General features: G+C 31.4%; 1 protein-coding gene across 1 annotated transcript; it reads right to left on the bottom strand.

The window, feature by feature from the left end:
- Positions 1-4,387: 4,387 nt before the first annotated feature.
- Positions 4,388-18,539, bottom strand: LOC141333122 (contactin-1-like). The gene is made up of 21 exons (XM_073838053.1): positions 18,419-18,539; positions 18,110-18,291; positions 17,923-18,018; positions 17,500-17,706; positions 17,280-17,379; positions 16,238-16,419; positions 14,851-14,975; positions 14,638-14,755; positions 14,389-14,539; positions 14,154-14,281; positions 11,286-11,458; positions 11,085-11,208; positions 10,774-10,941; positions 8,878-9,027; positions 8,674-8,744; positions 8,367-8,598; positions 7,002-7,114; positions 6,741-6,930; positions 6,518-6,633; positions 5,242-5,398; positions 4,388-5,020 (listed from the first exon to the last, which is right to left on the bottom strand). The coding sequence occupies exons 1-21, from the start codon at positions 18,457-18,459 to the stop codon at positions 4,938-4,940; spliced, it is 2,907 nt and encodes a 968-aa protein (XP_073694154.1). The 5' UTR covers positions 18,460-18,539; the 3' UTR covers positions 4,388-4,937.
- Between the last annotated feature and the right edge of the window lie 1,724 nt (positions 18,540-20,263).

Genomic DNA, 20,263 nt, shown 5'->3' with positions numbered 1-20,263 from the left:
AGGAGGCATGCTTCTATTGTGGGTTGTAAAACGCATTCGATCACCTCTGCGGAGCTTAGAGTCACGAGTTAAATGAATTTACACAACACATTTGGTTCTCCGAAGGCTTCGTTTTCAAATCCGCCGGTTTGCTGCGTTAGGGGTGTGAAATGCTGTTAGACGATTCTAAATAAGATGTCATGAAAAACAAACAAAGCAGCATGGGATATGGTGAATTTGAGGCACAGAGGAACACGTAGCGCTTCTTTACTGTGCAAACAATCCAATAAAAACGTCCACACGACCAGCAATTACGCACATATATGACACCCCCTGCCAAACCAATAAAACTACAGGGGGTTTGACAAGCACCGTAACGCTTTGGTGTGTATTATGAATGACAATCCGCATCAAACCGGCCCAGGAGGGTTGTATGCGTTGTATATGTCCTCGCCGAGACCCTGCTGAACCCTGAGATTCAGCGGCCCACTTCTCGAAAAACGCTTGCCGCTGCACCGCAGGCCCTGCCACACACATACGGTGATTTATGAGCGTCTGTCAGAGCTAATACGGCCTGTTTTACATGCTCCCAACCAAGCAAAAGCAGAGCCAGACTCGTCCGCCAGCGCTCCCATTCTCTCTTTCTGCCACAATGGTGCCCCTAAATAACAGACAATGCACTTGCCTCTGAAACATTGAACGTATAGAGCACAGTTGCATGACTGATCTGCATAAAAAGCATTTGGAGGCGGATACAGAGCTGTCTGGAAGAGAAAAGGCAGACATATTACATGTTATATGTCGCAGTTCTTCAGTCTTAGTGGTTAGTCACGTCTCTATAACTACTCTTTATTGGCGAGGCATCTGAAGTGTCGTTAAAAAAATGCAAATGCGGTGTTTCCCTATAATGGTCAATTGCAGCGCTGGGATTCTCAGAAGCTATTCTTCAGGATGCAAGAAAGAAAGATGTGTATTGTTTTGTCTATTATTGCTGTATAACAGTACACTATGAATACTGTTACTATTGCAAATGTATTGCTTTTCTCTATCTTAAAGGAACAGTTCACCCCCAAAAAATCACAGAATAAAGCCATTTCTTAGCCTTGAAGTTAGAGATTACAGTTTATAAAGTTTTAAGTAGCATGAGTTTTCTTTCATGCCAAAAATCATTAGGATATTGAGCAAAGGTCATGTTCCATGAAGATATTTTGTAAATTTACTATCGTAAATGTATCAAAACGTAATTTTTGATTAGTAATAGGCATTGCTAAGAACTTCGTTTTGACAACTTTAAAGCCGGTTTTCTCAATATTTAGATTTTCTCTGAACCCTTAGATTTAGAAACCTTATTTATTTAGCTTTCAGATGATGTATAAATCTCAACGTCTAAAAATTGACCCTTATGACTGGTTTTGTGGTCCAGGGTCACATATGGATTTTTTTTTTTTACATAAATGCATTGATTTGCTTCAGAAGGCTTTTTTTAACCCCTTGGAGCCATGTGGAGCACTTTTTATGATGGATGGATCCACTTTATTTTGCTTTAAAATCTCAACACCCATTCACTGCCATTACAAAGCTTGGAAGAGCCAGGATTTTTTATAAAAAAAATAACTCTGACTGTATTCGTCTGAAAAACGAAAAGTCATATACATCTAGGATGACTTGAGGGTGAATAAATCATGTGTTAATTTTCGTTTTTGGGTGAACTATCCCCCTAATGGTGAATTTTTTATTACAAACACATAGCTTTTACCTTTATGAGGTTATCGTGATGCTTTTATCAGCTGTTTGTACTCTCATTCTGACGGCACCCATTCACTCCGATGGTAAGCAATGCTAAATTGGAGCAATGCTTGTCTGTTATAACTGTCACTTTATTACACTTATAAGCTCCTTTTGCACCTTATTCTTTTTGCATTTGCACAACTCTGTCTGGTTTGCACTGTGCCATGTGCCCTTATATTGTTTTTTTTTTTTTTTTGCTTTTTATATATTATATGTATAATTGTATTTATTTGTATTTTTTAACGCGATTTCAACTCTCTGTATGTCCGGTACATATAGCAGAATTGACAATAAAGTTGACTTTGACTTTTTGACTTTGACTGACTTAAATTTCTCCAAATCTGTTCAGATGAAGAAACATACTCATTAATATCTTGAATGGCCTGACGGTGAATTCATTTTGAGCTAATTTAAATTTTTGGGTGAAATATTCCTTAATTAGGGCGAATAAAAAACTTGAAAAAGTTATTGCGACTGACTTAACATTTTTTCTTACAAACTCGCAATTCTGACTTTTTCTCAGAACTCTGAGATATAAACTCGCAATTCTGAGAAATTAACAGAAAACTCTGATGAGCAAAAAACTCATTCAAAAGTCTCAAATGCTTGCTCAATGCTATCTATGAGAAACATCTGAGGTATTAAAATAATCCATTTGGTCATTTTTCTCTCTGAAAGCAAACATTTTATTTGTTAAGCACCTACTAAACCTACACTACACCAAATATCTGGCATTGTGTAAACACATACAATACACATAGCCGTTATATTTAAAACATGCCTTCACAAAGACAACACCTTGCAAGGACAAAACCTCTGAATAATAAAACGGGATTAAACGCACAATATCCATCACGCCTTATAAATTGTGTAAATCTGTGGCCTGTATGTCACTGCCAGTGCTGCTTCATTAAGAGCCTTAATGATAATGTTAATTAGTGGTTTCTCATCCACAACCACTGAGAAGTCAAATATGCATCAGCCAATGAGGTACGAGGGAAGATGTGTATCATGAAGCGTTAACGGTGCACACACACACTAATGAATCTCTGTAATGCAGATGGACACTATTCTATAATACATTTACAAACTATAATCTCCACAAATACAGCCAATTTATGGCTTACTTTTAAGTACATCGGCACAATTGTTTATATGTGCTCTGTATACGTGACCCTGGACCACAAAACCAGTCATAAGCAATATGGGTATATTTGTAGCAATAGCCAACAAGACATTGTATGGGCCAAAATGCTTTTTCTTTTATGCCAAAAATCATAGTAAAGACACAGATCATGTTCCATTAAGATATTTGATAGATTTCCTACCATAAATATTTTTCTTTTTTGCACCCTCAGATTCCAGATTTTCAAACAGTTCTGCAAATATTGTTATCTTAACAAACCATACATCAAAGGGAAGCTTATTTATTCAGCTTTCAGATGATGTATAAATCTCAATTTCAAAAAATGTACTCTTATGACTGGTTTTGTGGTCCAGGGTAGCATGTATTTCTAAGCAGATGTCACTCCAAATATGATATTACCTTGAAAGTTATTAATGTCATTGCATAATATGAACAAAGTGAATAAAATGCTTGCAGTGCATGAAAGGCCTACCTGCTTTTGTTCTTCAGTAAACGTTATGCTGACATCTACTGGATGAATCCGAACATCAAGGCAAACGCGTCTGAATGTTGTTTCAATTAGCAGGTGTAAAACCTTTTGCAAAAACAATGTGAGATCAACAAAAACACTCACTCATTTCTCTTCCAACGTTGAGTTGTTTTTATGGACTTAACAGGTTGGAGTCTTGTCCAGTTTAACTACATTTATCTGAAAAGAGGAGGCAAATAACAAACCTGTCTACAGTGGAGTCCTTGAACATCCGGTTTAATCACTGATGGCCACAAGAGGACGTTGATTGAAATAATTCAAATCGAGTATGAATTTATAACTACTAAACAGAAGAAGTCTGTTAAATTTAGAGATTAGCGTTTATAAAAAATGTAATTTATAAAAAACGACACATATTTATTCCCCAAACGTGATTTATGCCTACCATAAATGTGTGAGTTCTTAACAACTTGGGAAATAAATAACCTTACAGTATACAACTATAATATTGTATGCGTTTAAAACTACTCTTTTCATGCTAGATCAATTTTAAGTTATAAAATAGTTTATAAAAGCCAGTGTGTACCATATTGTAAGTTGAATATATGTTTGTAAGTATATCAGCATGACTCTAACGTTCTTTGATTTTAGGTAGAAACTTTAATGTCTCCAATGGATTTCAATTTTAACTAGTAGTTTCAATATTTCTGACATGAAATCTTATATTTTCCGTAGGAGTGGGAGAAGCGATTTGTAAATTCTATAGGTTTGCCTTCCTGTCTCTTAGCGTGCTATTTTTTGCTGTACAAAACAAATCGTTTTGCCCCTTGATATTGCAAATTGGTGTGTCTTACCATATTAGTTTAATGTGTTATCTTAATTATGAACACACTGGTTTGTAGTGCATACAGTTTTACTGTTTACTAGACGTTATTATTAATAATGAACCGGAAGTCTCGCAAATACGCAAGTACGTTTACTTTCGCATTGAAGAATAAGGTGGATAAGAAGACAAAAGAGAGGCTCTTTATTTGGTGATGTTTTCTGTGTTTACTGATATACAGATGAAAAATAGCAATTTAAACTTGTAGCAAAATACTAGGAAGATACAAAGAAATTTTCAAATGAAAGTCACAGAAATAGATGTCCAATGGAAATCAAATATATGTGGGCAATCAATTAAGTGTATAAACAAACACTGAAATTCAATCATGTCTACAAGTGATATTGCAGCTGTTGACATGGAAAAAATGACTAGCATGTTCTGTAATAAATAAATAAATAAATAAATAAATAAATGTCTAATTTCCGAATAACTGACTGGAAAGTCCTGCTATCATATATTTAATTTACAATACAGTTTCGTTATTTGATTGTGTATTTTGTAAGGCAAACCAAGAGGGTAAATACAAACAAATTCTTTATATTCTACACTCCCAAACAAACTTCATCTGCACCATGAAAACTACCTCTTTAGGGAAATGCACTCAAACTACATTAAGATTGTTTTTTAAAAAGTGGATTTCGCCAAAGTGTTGACAGTCTTGTTTTTGCCTACAGGCCTAAATTCATCCAGCCCAGTGCCAGCAGCAAAACAGCGGCAACGCTGAGAGATTCAGCACCCAGAGAGGCTTTACCTAAATATAAGACAAAACAATGGTAAGAAAGATCAGCATGAATAACAGTTACATCTGTAGAGCTGTATCTATGCATCTATGTGAAAGGTATTTCAATTCTTGGTGGTGAATATATACTTTAAATTATGCAGAACTTCGGAAATCATTTTGTCATTATCATCAACATGATTAGGATAGGGAAAACTAATGAATAAGGTGGTTAAAATGAAATCCTTATTCACCTTGTACTCTGATTTGTGATATGGGTCCATCACCTCCCTCACATCGGGCTCGGACTTCTATAATATAATCTCCTGTCTCTGGCATGGGAAAGTCAAAGTAGTGCCTGCCTGTGGTGTAAAGCTTGCCATAACGTTCTCCTTCCTTCCTGAACAAGATCTGAAATTAAAGTACAAATGGTTATACAAAATGTCTGAAGCATCAATACACACACACACCCACACAAAATACATAAAAAAGAATGAATTAAAATAAGGATATTAAAATAAAATAAAGTTGTAATAATATTAAATAAAAATAGTATAAATTATTAAATATTATATATTTTTAATATAAGTATTATTTAAAATAAAGATGTTAGGAAATAAAATACAATAAAAATTATAAATGATAAATTATGAATTCAAATAAGAGTATTAAAATAAATAATTCCACTAATAAAATAAATTAAAATAAAATAAAATAGAGGAAAAAAAACACATTAATAAAATAAAGGATGTATTTAACAATAAAATAAGGGTCCCAGTAAAAAAAAATAAAACCAGATTAAATAAAAAAGTTAAACAAGGGTATTAAAATAAGGTTCCACTAATAAAAGAAAAAAGAAAAACATTAATATAATAAAGAATTAATTTAAACAAAGACAATAAAATAAGGTCCCAGTAATAAAATAAAATAATGATACTAAAAATGAAGGATAATTAAAACAAAGGAAATAAAATAAGGTTGCATTAAAATAAAATCTAAAGTAAAATAAAATTATAAACGATAAATTATGAATTAAAATAAGGGTATTAAAATAAGGTTTCACTAATAAAATAAAATAAAACAGAAAGCAAAGAATAAATTTAAACAAAGGCAATAAAATAAGGTCCCAGTAATAAAATAAAATAAAATAGCACATTTAAAAAATAAAATACATTTTAAAAATAAAATGAAGGATAAAATAAAACAAAGGAAATAAAATAAGGTTGAATAAAAAAGATTGAATTAAATTCAAATCTAAAATATATATATATTTTTTTAATTATTAATTATTAATTAAAATAAGGGTTTTAAAATAAGGTTCCACTCATAAAATAAAATAAAATAAAATTGAAAAAACACATTAATAAAACAAAGTTAAGAATGAATTTAAACAAAGGCAATAAAATAAGGTACCAGTAAAAAAAAAAAAAAAAATTCATAAATAAAATAAACATTAAGATAAAAATTAACAAGACATTAAATGTACTGTATGTGCCTCTAAAGTCTTTTGTGAAATCAAACTTGACTCACCTTGTATCCCTCCACATAGGACTCATTCCAGTAGTTATAGATGTGATCCCAATACAGATAGAGCCATTTGCGATTGAAGCTGACATATTTGTAGATTCTCAAACGGCGACTTGGTGCTAGAAAGATAATGTGCATATATAATCAGTACATTTAAGCTCCTCAAAGCTTTGTTTCAAATGTAAGATCTGTGTAAGTGTGATGTAGAGAAGGACAAATCTCTTACGTGGTCTTCTGGTGAACATTTCACAATGTTCGCTGGGTGGCCCGAGCCCAGCTCCGTTGAACGCTCGTACCTCTATGAGGTAGTGGGAGTCGGGCCGCATGTTCTCCAGGCGGGTTTGGTTGACTGTTCTATGTACAAGGACTCGAGAGGCAGCAGCCTCATTGTCATCATACTTCCTCCAGTAACGAATCTGAACAGCAAATGAAGAGACGTGAGGATCAAAATTCATTATTATTCTCTACTATTCGATGTAGGACTCACCTGGTATCCATCGACCCAGTTTGGCGGTGCTTGGTAGACCGGTAACCACCACACCAAAGCTTCTGTAGAGGTGACCTGGCGGGCGTAGACGTCTAATGGAGCTTCAGTCGGTGCTGAGAAAGATATGTGTCAAGGGATGCTTTATTTTTTTATAAAATAAAAATAAAATAGAAAACATGCATTAATAAAATAAAGGATGAATTAAAACAAAGACAAGTTGTAAAATAATCTAAAATATAAATTACAATAAGGGTATTAATTAAATTTATTTAATTATTTAATAATAAAAAATAAATAAATAAATAAAATAAAGAATTAATTAAAACAAGGGCAATAATATAAGTTCCCAGTAATAAAATTAAATATATAAATTAAAAGTAGGGTATTAATATAAGGTTTCAGGATAAAATGAAATAAAATAAAAGAAAGAAAAAAATCATTAATAAAATAAAGGATGAATTAAAACAAGGGCAATAATATAAGTTCCCAGCAATAAAATAAAATTTTAAAATCTAAATTAAAATTAGGGTATTAATATAAGGTTTTAGGATTAAAATAAAGTAAAATAAAATAATAAAGAGAAAAAGATAAAAATAAATGATGAATTAAAACAAAGACAAGTAATAAAATATAAATTACAATAAGGGTATTCATATAATGTTCCAGGATTAAAATAATAAAATAAAATAAAGAGGAAAAAACTCACTATTAAAATAAAGGAAATTAATAAAATAAAGTAAAATTATAAAATATAACTTACAATAAGAGTATTAGTATAATGTCCCATGATTAAAATTAAATAATACATTAAAAAAAATAAAGAATGAATTAACACAAAGGCAAAAGGTCCCAGTAATAAAATAAAATTAAATTAAAAATGAATAAATCGATCAATAAAAAAAACAAAAACAATAAATGATCAAATAAAATAAAGAGAAAAAATATATCAAATTAAATAAAGAGGGAAAAATCTATAATAAAATAAATGATGAATTAAAACAAAGTCAAGTAATTAAATAAAATACAATTATAAAAATCAATTATAAATTGCAATAAGGTTATTAATATAATGTTCCAGGATTAAAATAAAATAAAATTAATAAAATAGAAAAGACATATTAAAACAAAGAGAATAAAAAACTAAAATGAAAAATGAAATTAAATAAACAGTGAATAAAAAAAGAAATAAAATGCACAAAACAGTATAAATTAAATGCGGTATTAATATAAGGTTCCAGGAATAAATAAAATCAAAATAAATTAACATTAATTTTAATAGAAACATTAAGCTTCCAGTAATAAACTAACTCAACCTGTCAGTTACTAAACACAAAATAACAATAAATAAATAGAAATACATCTCACCTAGCCTTGGTGAGTAAACCACTGATATAAGACTTGAGGGTCCTTCTCCTTTGTTATTGTAGGTGCTCACTTTGACCTGTATCTCAGTATCTGGGGTCATGCTCTCTTTGTACACATAACGTCTAGTCTCAGGATCCTCCACAGTCGACCATTTCCATTCGTAATCCTCATGCTGCTTAAACGCCACAACGTAGCCAAATTTTTTCCCAAAGAAGAACTGAGGCTTTACAGGCTGCAATGAAGAACATGAAAGACATCAGAAATTTGCCACTGACCACTTATCAACAATATGCATATGAACACGTACAGTCCAGGTCACAATGAGCTCTCCGCTTATTCCAACTTGCCCAATGACGTCAAAAGGAGCTACTGTAGGCCCTGAAACAAGAGAGTGAGAATTGATATACTTCGGTATACATTGATAATTTAATATCTATTTTTTAAAATTGTCCTAATTAAAAAGAAATATGAATTAAACACTAAAAGCTGTGTTTTTTCTAAATAAACTCACTGGCGTCCCATGTCTTGATTTTGATGGAAGGACGGCTGTTTTCCCCAGCTCCGAATTCATTGATGGCATGCACACGGAATTCATATTGCATCCAGGGGTAAAGGTCAAGTACGGTGGCTGACTCTGTAGATCCGTCCAAAAACACAGGAGCTGGAAAAACAATATTTATTCTCTTAAAAAAAATTCAGGTTCAAAAGGAATAGTTCACCCAAAAATTAAAATCAAAACCAATTTTTTTTAAACAGTTGCCGTTAGCCATCGACTTCCATATTATTTTTTTCCATACTATGGAAGTCAGTGACTACCAGCAGATTGGTTATCAACATTATTCGAAATATCTTGAAACTTGGACAGAATACAGACTTGGAACAACTTGAGGGTAAATAAATGATGACAATTTTTTTAGGTGGACTATGCCTTTAAGTTTGCAGAACATGATGACAAGAGAAATGCATTATAAGAAAAAATGAAGAAAAAATGCATAAAGTATGAATTAAAGGAAATAAAAAGGTTCTAGTAATAAATGAAATAAAAAATAAAAGAAAATGAAGGATGAATAAATTCTGACAATTTGTTTAGTTGAACTATGCCTTTAAGTTTGCAGAACATGATCACAAGAGCAAAATAAAATAAAACACATATAAAGTATGAATTAAAAGAAAATAAAAAAGTTTCCAGGATTAAATTAAAATCCATTTTAGGTGGACTATGTCTTTAAGTTGGCAGAACCTGATTACAAGAGCAAAAAAAAATCAAAAATTTAATAAAGTATGAATTAAATAAAAAGCATTTCAATAATATTAAAATAAAATAAAACCATTTGTTTAGGAGGACTATGCTTTTACATTTGCAGAACATGATTAAAAGAGCCAAATAAAATAAAATAAAAGTATGAATTAATACAAATAAAAAAGGTTCCAGTAATAAAGTAAAATATTTTTTAATTGATAGTTGATGACAATTTTTTTTAAGCCTTTATGTTTGCAGAACATGATCACAAGAGCAAAATAAAATATAAAAAAACACATTAATAAAGTATGAATTAAAGGAAATAAAAAAAGGTTCCAATAATATTAAAATAAAAGAAAGAAATAAAATCAAGTAGTTAGTTGGACTATGCCTTTAAGTTTGCAGAACATGATTAAAAGTAGCAAAATAAAATAATAATAAAAAAACAAAACACATTAATAACGTATAAACTAAAGGAAATAAAAAGGTTTCCATAATAAATAAAATAAAACAGAAAAAATAAAACAACTTGAGGGTGAATAAATGATGACAATTGTTTAGGTGGACTGTGGACTATACCTTTAAGGTTGCAGAACAAATACAAAAAAAACACACACACACACACACACACACACACACACACACACACACACACACACACACACACACACACACACAATAATAAAGTATGAATTAAAGACAATAAAAAAGGATCCAGTAATAAAGAAATAAAATAAAATAAAACAACTTGATGGTGAATAATGATAACAGTTTTTTTGGTGAACTATGCCTTTTAGTTTGCAAACATGATCAGTAATCAGTATGAATTAAAGCAAATAAAAAAATTTTCAAGTAATAATAAAATAAAAGGAAATAAATAAATAGAAATGTAAAAAAAAAAAAAAACTTTAAGGATGAATAAATGATGTTTTTTCTATGCAAAATACTGCATAAAGACTAATAGACTAAGACTAGATAATAAAGACTAATCTAAGAACATATGAAGTTTTTCACAAGATTTTAGATAAAGTCAAATTAATTGTATTCTAAAATGCAACAGAAATTTGTATTAAAAAAAAGCATTCATTGTATTTTTCATTCAGCTTTCTAAGGAACTGAGTTGGAAACACTTAATACGTGTGGTTTGTCTCCCTCTAGTGGACTCACAGGTGGAAGCTGTTTTCCAATCCTCTGGATCCAGGGCGTAGAAGTCTCGAATTTGTACAACATGTTGGATAAGAGAATTCCCGTGGTCTGATCCCAGACTCCATCGTATTTTTACTGACGTGTCTCCGATCTCTTCCACACGGACGCCACCTGGAGGACCAGGCAAACCTGAAGCACAAACAGACAGTAAAACAATCCAAATGATTAGTTGACTCTGCATCACTGCATTGATTTAACACAGTTATGATCACATGCACATATCAGAAGCATTATTTCAATAAGCTAGGACACACAGAGTTTAAATCACCAACCTTTGACAGTAACATCAGCTTCTGCGGTGGCGTTGTCCACTATAGTTTGAGCTGTGCAGGAATAGCGTCCTGCGTGCCTCACCTGAATGTTCTTGATCAGCAGGTCTCCACTGTTCTCATGACCCTGCAAAAACACACACAGACAATTAAATGACTTGGTCTCTTAAGAAGATAGAGATTGAGATTCCTGTCTCTACTCACCATGAGCAGCTCGTAGTGTTCAAAGTCAGTGTAGAAGTTGATGACGTAGGAGTCAACAATCCAGATAAAGGTGATGTCCAGGGTGGGGTCATATGATGCAGAGCACTGGAGAATTGTAGTGTCACCTACAACTGTCTCTGTGTCTGATGGAGCCACGATGATCTTGGTGGCCTCTGAAAATTAAATAACTACACTTCAGTGAACATGTTTCTATTAAGTATTATACATTAAAAAATGTAAATAAAAAGTTGGTATTGTCTAAACTGATATAAAATAAAATAAAGGTGGTATTGTCTGAACTGGAATAAATAATTTAAAACGAACAAAAAAAAAGGTTTATTTTCTTGTTTTATTTTCTTGTCTAAATTGGTATAAATAATTGAAAATAAAATAAAATAAGTTGGTATTGTCTAAACTAGAATAAATAAAATAAAAAATAAAATAAATTAATTGTCTAAACTTTTAAAATATATCTATATATATATATATATATATATATATATAAAATTGTCTAAACTGGTTAAAATAAAATAAAAAGTTGGTACTACCTAAACTGGCATAAATAATTTTAAATAAAATAAGCAGGAGTTTTCTAAACTGGTATAAATAAGATAAAGTAAAATAAAACAGTTAAAATAAATTTAAAAAAGATGGCTTTGTCTAAATTGGCATAAATAAAACAATAAAATAAAAAAGTTGATATTGTCTAAAATAGTATAAATAAAATAAAATAAAAGATGGTACTGTCTAAACTGGTTTAAATAAAATAAAATAAAATATAGTATTGTCTATACTGGCATAAATAAAAAAATCTGGTATTTTCTAAACTGGTATAAATAACAAAAAAATATATAATAAAATAAGATAATTAAAAAAAGATGGTTTTGTCTAAATTGGCATAAATAATTTGAAATTAAACAATTAACAATTAAACAGTTAAAATAAAATAGAAAAGTTGGTATTGTCTAACCTAGAATAAATAAAATAAAAAATAAAATAAATTAATTGTCTAAGCTTAAAATATATATATATATATATATATATATATATATATATATATATATAATTGTCTAAACTGGTTAAAATAAAATAAAAAGTTGGTACTGCCTAAACTGGCATAAATAATTTTAAATAAAATAAGCAGGTGTTTTCTAAACTGGTATAAATTACATTAAAAAAAATAAAATAAAATAAAAAAGAAGCTGATATTTTCTAAACTGGTATAAATAAAATAAAGTAAAATAAAACAGTTAAAATAAAATAGAAAAAGATGGCTTTGTCTAAATTGGCATAAATAAAACAATAAAATAAAAAAGTTGATATTGTCTAAAATAGTATAAATAAAATAAAATAAAAGATGGTATTGTCTAAACTGGTTTGAATAAAATAAAATAAAATAAAATAAAATATAGTATTGTCTATACTGGCATAAATAAAAAAATCTGGTATTTTCTAAACTGGTATAAATAACAAAAAAAATATAATAAAATAAGATAATTAAAAAAAGATGGTTTTGTCTAAATTGGCATAAATAATTTGAAATTAAACAATTAACAATTAAACAGTTAAAATAAAATAGAAAAGTTGGTATTGTCTAACCTAGAATAAATAAAATAAAAAATTAAATAAATTAATTGTCTAAGCTTAAAAAAAAAAAATATATATATATATATATATATATATATATATAATTGTCTAAACTGGTTAAAATAAAATAAAAAGTTGGTACTGCCTAAACTGGCATAAATAATTTTAAATAAAATAAGCAGGTGTTTTCTAAACTGGTATAAATTACATTAAAAAAAATAAAATAAAATAAAAAAGAAGCTGATATTTTCTAAACTGGTATAAATAAAATAAAGTAAAATAAAACAGTTAAAATAAAATAGAAAAAGATGGCTTTGTCTAAATTGGCATAAATAAAACAATAAAATAAAAAAGTTGATATTGTCTAAAATAGTATAAATAAAATAAAATAAAAGATGGTATTGTCTAAACTGGTTTGAATGAAATAAAATAAAATAAAATATAGTATTGTCTATACTGGCATAAATAAAAAAAAGCTGGTATTTTCTAAACTGGTATAAATAACAAAAAATATATAATTAAATAAGATAATTAAAAAAGTTGATATTGTCTAAACTGGTATAAATAAAATAAACTGTTAAAAAAAAGATGGTTTTGTCTAAATTGGTATAAATAATTGAAAATAAAATAAAATAAGTTGGTATTGTCTAAACTAGAATAAATAAAATAAAAAATAAAATAAATTAATTGTCTAAACTTTTAAAATATATCTATCTATCTATATATATATATATATATATATATATATATATATATATATATATATATATATTTGTCTAAACTGGTTAAAATAAAATAAAAAGTTGGTACTACTTAAACTGGCATAAATAATTTTAAATAAAATAAGCAGGTGTTTTCTAAACTGGTATAAATGACATAAAAAAAGAAAAGAAAAGAAAAAAAATAAATAATAATAAATAAATAAATAACAAAAAAAAATATAATTAAATAAGATAATTAAAAAAGTTGATATTGTCTAAACTGGTATAAATAAAATAAACTGTTAAAATAAAATAAAAAAAGATGGTTTTGTCTAAATTGGCATAAATAATTTAAAATTAAACAATTAACAATTAAACAATTAAAATAAAATAGAAAAGTTGGTATTGTCTAACCTGGCATCAATTATTTAAAATAAAATAAGCTGGTATTTTCTGAATTGCTATAAATAAAATAAAAAATAAAAAAAGCTGATATTGTCTTAACTGGTATAAAAAAAGATTAAATACAACTGTACTGTCTAAACTGACAATCAGTGTAGGTGGCAAAATTTAGTCTGACCAGTGATAGTGAGAGTCCCTGTGCTATTGGATTTGCCACGGTCATTCTCAGCATAGCATGTGTACGAGCCCTCGTCACTTTTTGACGCATTCAGAATCTCCAGACTTCCATCATCCCAAACTAACATCCTAAAAAAAAATAAGGATAAAGAGAGAAAAGGATGAAGATAGCTGTAGCCACGCTTCTATCTCTGCCACAGCATTATGATTCACCAGTTTAAGATCGACTAACTAGCCTCGAAGAGTTGGTCAGCAACTCTGAACCTCGTTTCCAGAAAAACCTAGGTTTAGGAGCAGCGCGGGGTTTGCACTCTATAACCACACGTCCGTTTTCAGCCCCGAGCAGAACCTTCTTCACTGGATTATAAATGAATGTTGGTGCACAGGCTGTGAAGAGACATTAAAAGACACTCAACCTTCAACAAAACATATGTACTTTTTATATACAATACTTTACAAGCGTAAAGAAGCATTTAAAAGCTCACAGACGACCCGAAGCTCTGCGCTGGCATAGATGGTCCCCCATTCGTTTTCAGCAACACACTGATACATCCCCGAATCCTCAAACGTGAGACTGGAGAACTTCAGCTCCCCTTTGCCATACTAAAAAAGCAGAACAGACATGATTACGATTATCATATAAAACAACCGGAAGTTCTCATATGGGTTTTCCTCAACAAATTAAACAGTGTATTAACTGAATAGCCATCCTTCAGCCAGCGTATCCAAGGTAAAGGCTTCCCCACAGCAACACATCTGAGAGTGAGCTCACTTCCAACATCTTTCTCTGTGTCATTGATATGCTCTGCCCACTCTGGAGCACCTGAGGACACAATCAGATGAACACAATAGCTACATTTGAAAGTTTGAATTTAAACGCAAATTTTAAAGGTAACCCCAGATATTAAGACTTGTATGGGGGTTATTATAACATAATGATTTCTTTTATTGAAATATACAGTAGAAAACCCATGAAAGCCATTGTTTCGATGATGTAAAATGGTTGAACTTGGTGAGCTACATAAGCAATGGAATAAGCAACTTGGAAAATTAAATACTGATACAATGCCACATTGTGTGGCTTTCGGTTGTATTTTTCAGTCGAAGGGCAACAAGAGAAGCACTGTAAGTCTTTACTGTTTTCTTAGCGATAAGAAGAGGAGAAAAGAACGGGAAGATGCCTGCGGATGAATAAAACTTCCTAAAGACCTGCGTCTTTGTTCTCTCCACTTTAGCCCTGATTCCTTTGAGGCTTTTAGTCGACCACAGCTACTAAACGGCAGAGACAAGAAACGCTAGATGCCATCCTGGCAGGATGTAAACATGCTGACGCTTGTCATGACGCCGCAGCCACTGAAGGAGTTTCTCAGTGTGGATTTCACTCGATATTTGGGGACGTGTAGACTCCTTGTGAGGAAAAACATCAATGGTATAGCCTTTGGTTTAAGTCGACACTTATATCCATCACCATCTATAAGCTCTTTCAGTAGCTGTGGTCATTGTATCAGTATTTTATTTTCCGAGTTGTGTTGCAGTAAAAATAGCAACAGGTAGCACCAGCAGCTCAAAGAGTGCAATTATTTGACTTCATCGAAACAATGGCTCTCCACATAGTCCATAAAATGTATAAAACGATGTGGATTTTTTAATAACGTAAATCTTTCATGGGTTTTCTACTACATATTTCAATAAAAGACATTTTTTAAATACTATGACTAAGGTGTACTACTCTTTTAGTGTCCTGTTTTTTTTTTTTTTTTTTTTGCATACTGTATTTATTTTAGACGCAACAATTTTTAAGTTTAAAGAACTTAATAGTTAAATGTCAAAAGCGACATTAAAGATATGTATAATGTTATGAAAGATCAAATAAATACAGTTCTTTGAACTTCAATTCATCAAAGAATCCTAAAAAAAAACTGATCACAATTTTCACAAAAATTTGAAGCAGCTCAACTGCTTTCAACAATGATAATAAGGTTGAGCACCAAATCAGTATATCAGAATGGTTTCTGAAGGATCATGTGACACTGAAGACTAAACCAAACCAGAATGTCTGTTTTTCAAACAGTAAGATACTTTTACCTTCCACATAGAGCCACTGTCGATACCAGTCCATCCCTTTAACGTTGAGCGTCTCACACTCATAGCTCCCTTCATCCTCATACTGAACGTTAATAAGGTGCAATAAAGCTCCATTCATGCTGACCTCATAGTTGGGCGGGAGATCAGCATCTAACTTCCTCCAGCGGATGTGTGGGAGCGGACTAAAAGGTAAACATTGAGTTTATATTGTTAAAAACAACCAAAAATGAAGGTGTAAAGAACAACTATGATTCACTAACAAAAAGTACTGTTATATTACTGTGTTAATTGGACATACACCATGTTTATTAAGAGTAGCATGTTAAGACCAAGGTAAATGAATAGCGTATTCATTCAGTACCATTGTATTGTATATACAGCATGAAAGTACCATAGTATCACCACAGTACCATGCAGACTACATTTCCAGTATTTCCAGTATCAAGATTTTTAATGTTTTTTAAATCTGCTTACCAAGCCTGTGTTTATTTGATCCTAAGTACAGCAAAAACAGTACTATTTTTAATAACTGCTTTCTAGTTGAATGTATTCTTATGATTTCAAAGCTGAATTTTTAGCATTATTACTCCAGTTACATGATCCTTCAGAAATCATTCTAATATTCGGATTTGCTGCTCAAAAAAACATCTATTATTATTATTGTTGTTGTTGTTGTTGAAAACACCTGAGTAGAATAGAATTACGAAAAAAAATTACACAACTGTTTTAAATATTGATAATGATAATAAATGTTTCTTGAACAGCAAATAAGCATATTAGAATGATTTCTAAAGACTGGAGTAATGATGCTGAAAATGTAGCTTTGATCACAGGAATAAATTGCATTTTAAAATATATTCAAATAGAAAGCAGTCATCTTAATAAGTAAAATATTTAAAAATGTTGCTGTTTTTGCTGTGCATTGGATCAAATAAATGCAGGTTTGGTGAGAAGAAAAGTCTTCTTTAAAAACATTACAAATCTTACTGTTCAAAAACTTTTGACTGGTAGTGTATATGGACAACTGCGTTTGTTGACTCACTTTCCAAGAGCAAAGCACTCCAGAGTGATGTTCTGATGCACCAAAGCATAAGTCTTGGGAAATTTCACACGGATATCAGCAGGATACCGCTTCACCTCCTCTGTGCAAAGGGCAGAGATGAAAAGTTAGGTCATTTATTTACCTTTAAAAACAACAGTGGGTTCAATAAGGCAATTATGAGCAAAAATCATAGCATTGTGCATAATGCTACAGCACTTACTTTCTATTTGTGGAATCAGAGGAATCGGCATGCTGAAAACACTCTTGCCAATAGTAGGGCTTGACACGAAACAAGAATAATTCCCAACGTCAGATGCCTCGACTTTAGCGATGTACATATTTCCAGTGGTCTGAGACACGAAGCGCCTCTGGTCTGGGATGATGAAGTTGGGGAAGTCATTGTAGATCCAGCGGAACATCACCTCACCTGAGAGACAAACAAAACAACTGACAGAAATTAATGCTGGAAAGAAAGTGAATCTATTAGATACCATGCAAGCACTCTCAAAATAAAAAAAGGTACAAAGATGAAAGTACCTTTTAAAAGGAACACATTTGTACCTTATTTACTGCTAAGAGGTGCATTTTAGTACCTTATTTTTCATTAAATTGTGTTTGTCTTGGTGACGTGATCATGTCTTACTTGGATAGCGAGAGGGAGGAGAACACAGTAGTACCGCTCCCTGTCCCTCCTTAACATGTACAGCCTCTCTCTCATCTGTTGGGAACTGGTTCAGGTCTACAGCCCGAAAAAGAAAAAAAGAAATAAAATCTGAGAAAAGATCATATTAATTGCAAATACAATAAGTCCTACTGAATCCGTCACATACATCCAAATTTGACGATGGCCTCTTTGCTGATGACTGTGCCGTACACGTTCTTAGCCACACACACATATTTCCCAGCATGCTTGCCCTTGTCTGGGTTGGTGATGACCAGGTTTCCTCCCACCAGGCTAAAGTGCTCATCAGGCTGTTCCATCAGTTTAATTTCCCAGTTGTTTAACCACCATCTGTGAAATATAACGTTTTATTAATGACCTTCTGGTTGACTTCCTCATTGATTCTTCTGCAAGTGCAAACAATCTGGTAAACACCTCAATGTAATTCCCAGCGGTAATGAGAAAGTGAAAAAATTACTTGATAATGGCTGGAGGGTTGGCTCGTGCTCTGCAGTTCATGGAGATTTTGTTCTCTGGTGAATCTTCCGCATACACTGTGTCCAAGGGCTCCTCCTCAAATATGGGCCCAAAGCCTGTGGCTTCCTCTGATGGACAAGACATGAGCCAGCATTATATTTAATATACAAAAAAACTACCCAACAATTAAAATGGTAACATATCAATATTTCATTCTATGTATTTACTTGTAGGTAAATGTTATAGACTTACTGTCAAAAATTCTGGGTTCAAAGATCCTGGGTTTAATTGCAGCTGGAAAATTAAAGAAAACATTTTAGAACAACTTTAGTTTTTACAGGATTATAATGAATATTAAGTCAGTATTAACTAAAGTAAGTAAAACAAACATACAGTTGAGGTCAAAAGTTTACATACACAATGTTATTTTACCAAAATAAGAGGGATTATACCAAATGCATGTTATTTAATTTTAGTACTGACCTGAATTATGTATTTTACATAAAAAGATGTTAACATACAGTCAATAAGAAAAAATAATAGTTGAATTTATAAAAATGACCTGGTTCAAAAGTTTACATGCCCTTGATTCTTAACACTGTGTTGCTACCTGAATGATCCACAGCTGTGTTTTTTTGTTCAGTGATAGTTGTTCATGTGTCTCTTCTTTGTCCTGAACAGTTAAACTGCCTGCTGTTCTTCAGTAAAATCCTTCAGGTCCCACAAATTATTTCGTTTTCCAGCATTTTTGTGTATTTGAACCCTTTCTAACAATGATTTTGAGATCCATCTTTTCACACTGAGGACAACTGAGGGACTCATATGCAACTATTACAGAAGGTTCAAATTTTCACTGATGCTACAAAAGGAAACATGACGCATTAAAAGCCGGGGGTGTAAACTTTTGAACAGAACGGAGATATGTACATTTTTCTTTATTTTGCCTAAGTATCATATTTTTTTTATTTCATTTAGTACTGCCCTTCAGAGGCTACAGAAGATACTTACATGTTTCATAGAAAACGAAATAAGTTACATTTACCCTGATCTTCAAATTCAAAAAGTTTTCTTCCTTATAAAACATCACTGAGTCCCTCAGTTCTCAGTGTTAAAAGATGAATCTCAAAATCATACAGTCATTGTGGGAAAGGGTTTAAATACGCAATTTCTGAAGAACAGCAGGCAGTATAACTGTTCGGGACAAACAGGGGACTCATGAACATCTATCACTGAACAAAAAAAAAACACAGCTGTGGATCATTCAGGTAAGAATACAGGGGGTGTAAACTTTTGAACCAGGTCATTTTTATAAATTCAACTATTATTTTCTCTTGTATGTAAACATATTTTATGTGAAATACCTTATTCAGGGCAGTACTAAATAAACAACAACATGCATTTTGCAGATTCTAAAAGGGGATGTAAACTTTTGACCTCAACTGTAAAAAGGGTTTCCACCCTTGAAGATGCTCATGCACAAAATTTCTTTGCTAAATCATGGTATAACTTTGAACCTAACAGCTAAATAAACACACACACACACACACGCATTCAGTTCCGTACCGGTCGATAAGAAGAAGTAAGCCAGAACACACAGAAGCATGGCTGGGGTCACCATCTTGATCTGACCGTTACAAACCAAGCCTGAGAAGGAGAAAGAGACAGAAGCTGCAGTTTTGAAAGCTACTGAAAGCTGCTTTGTCTCACTCTGATGTGCAAACGAAACATTAACGATTTATCACATCCTACCAATGTTAGCAGTAAATCAGACAAAGACAAAAACACAAACACAGACTATGCGCACATGCATGTTTACACCCACAAGTTCAGTCATGACTGCAGATGT

The sequence above is a fragment of the Garra rufa genome, chromosome 4 (genome assembly GCF_049309525.1).
Source record: "Garra rufa chromosome 4, GarRuf1.0, whole genome shotgun sequence".
In the NCBI taxonomy this organism is placed as follows: Eukaryota; Metazoa; Chordata; class Actinopteri; order Cypriniformes; family Cyprinidae; genus Garra; species Garra rufa.
This window is presented reverse-complemented; position numbering and strand designations above follow the sequence as displayed.

Excerpts from the sequence above, each read along its gene's own strand:
- LOC141333122 (XM_073838053.1), bottom strand. The coding sequence starts at position 18,459 with ATGAACTGCAGAGCACGAGCCAACCCTCCAGCCATTATCAA. Across the intron at positions 11,209-11,285 it reads AACACTACGAGCTGCTCATG|GGTCATGAGAACAGTGGAGA; the intron begins GTGAGTAGAGAC and ends GTGTTTTTGCAG. Across the intron at positions 5,021-5,241 it reads ATCACAAATCAGAGTACAAG|GTAAAGCCTCTCTGGGTGCT; the intron begins GTGAATAAGGAT and ends TCTTATATTTAG.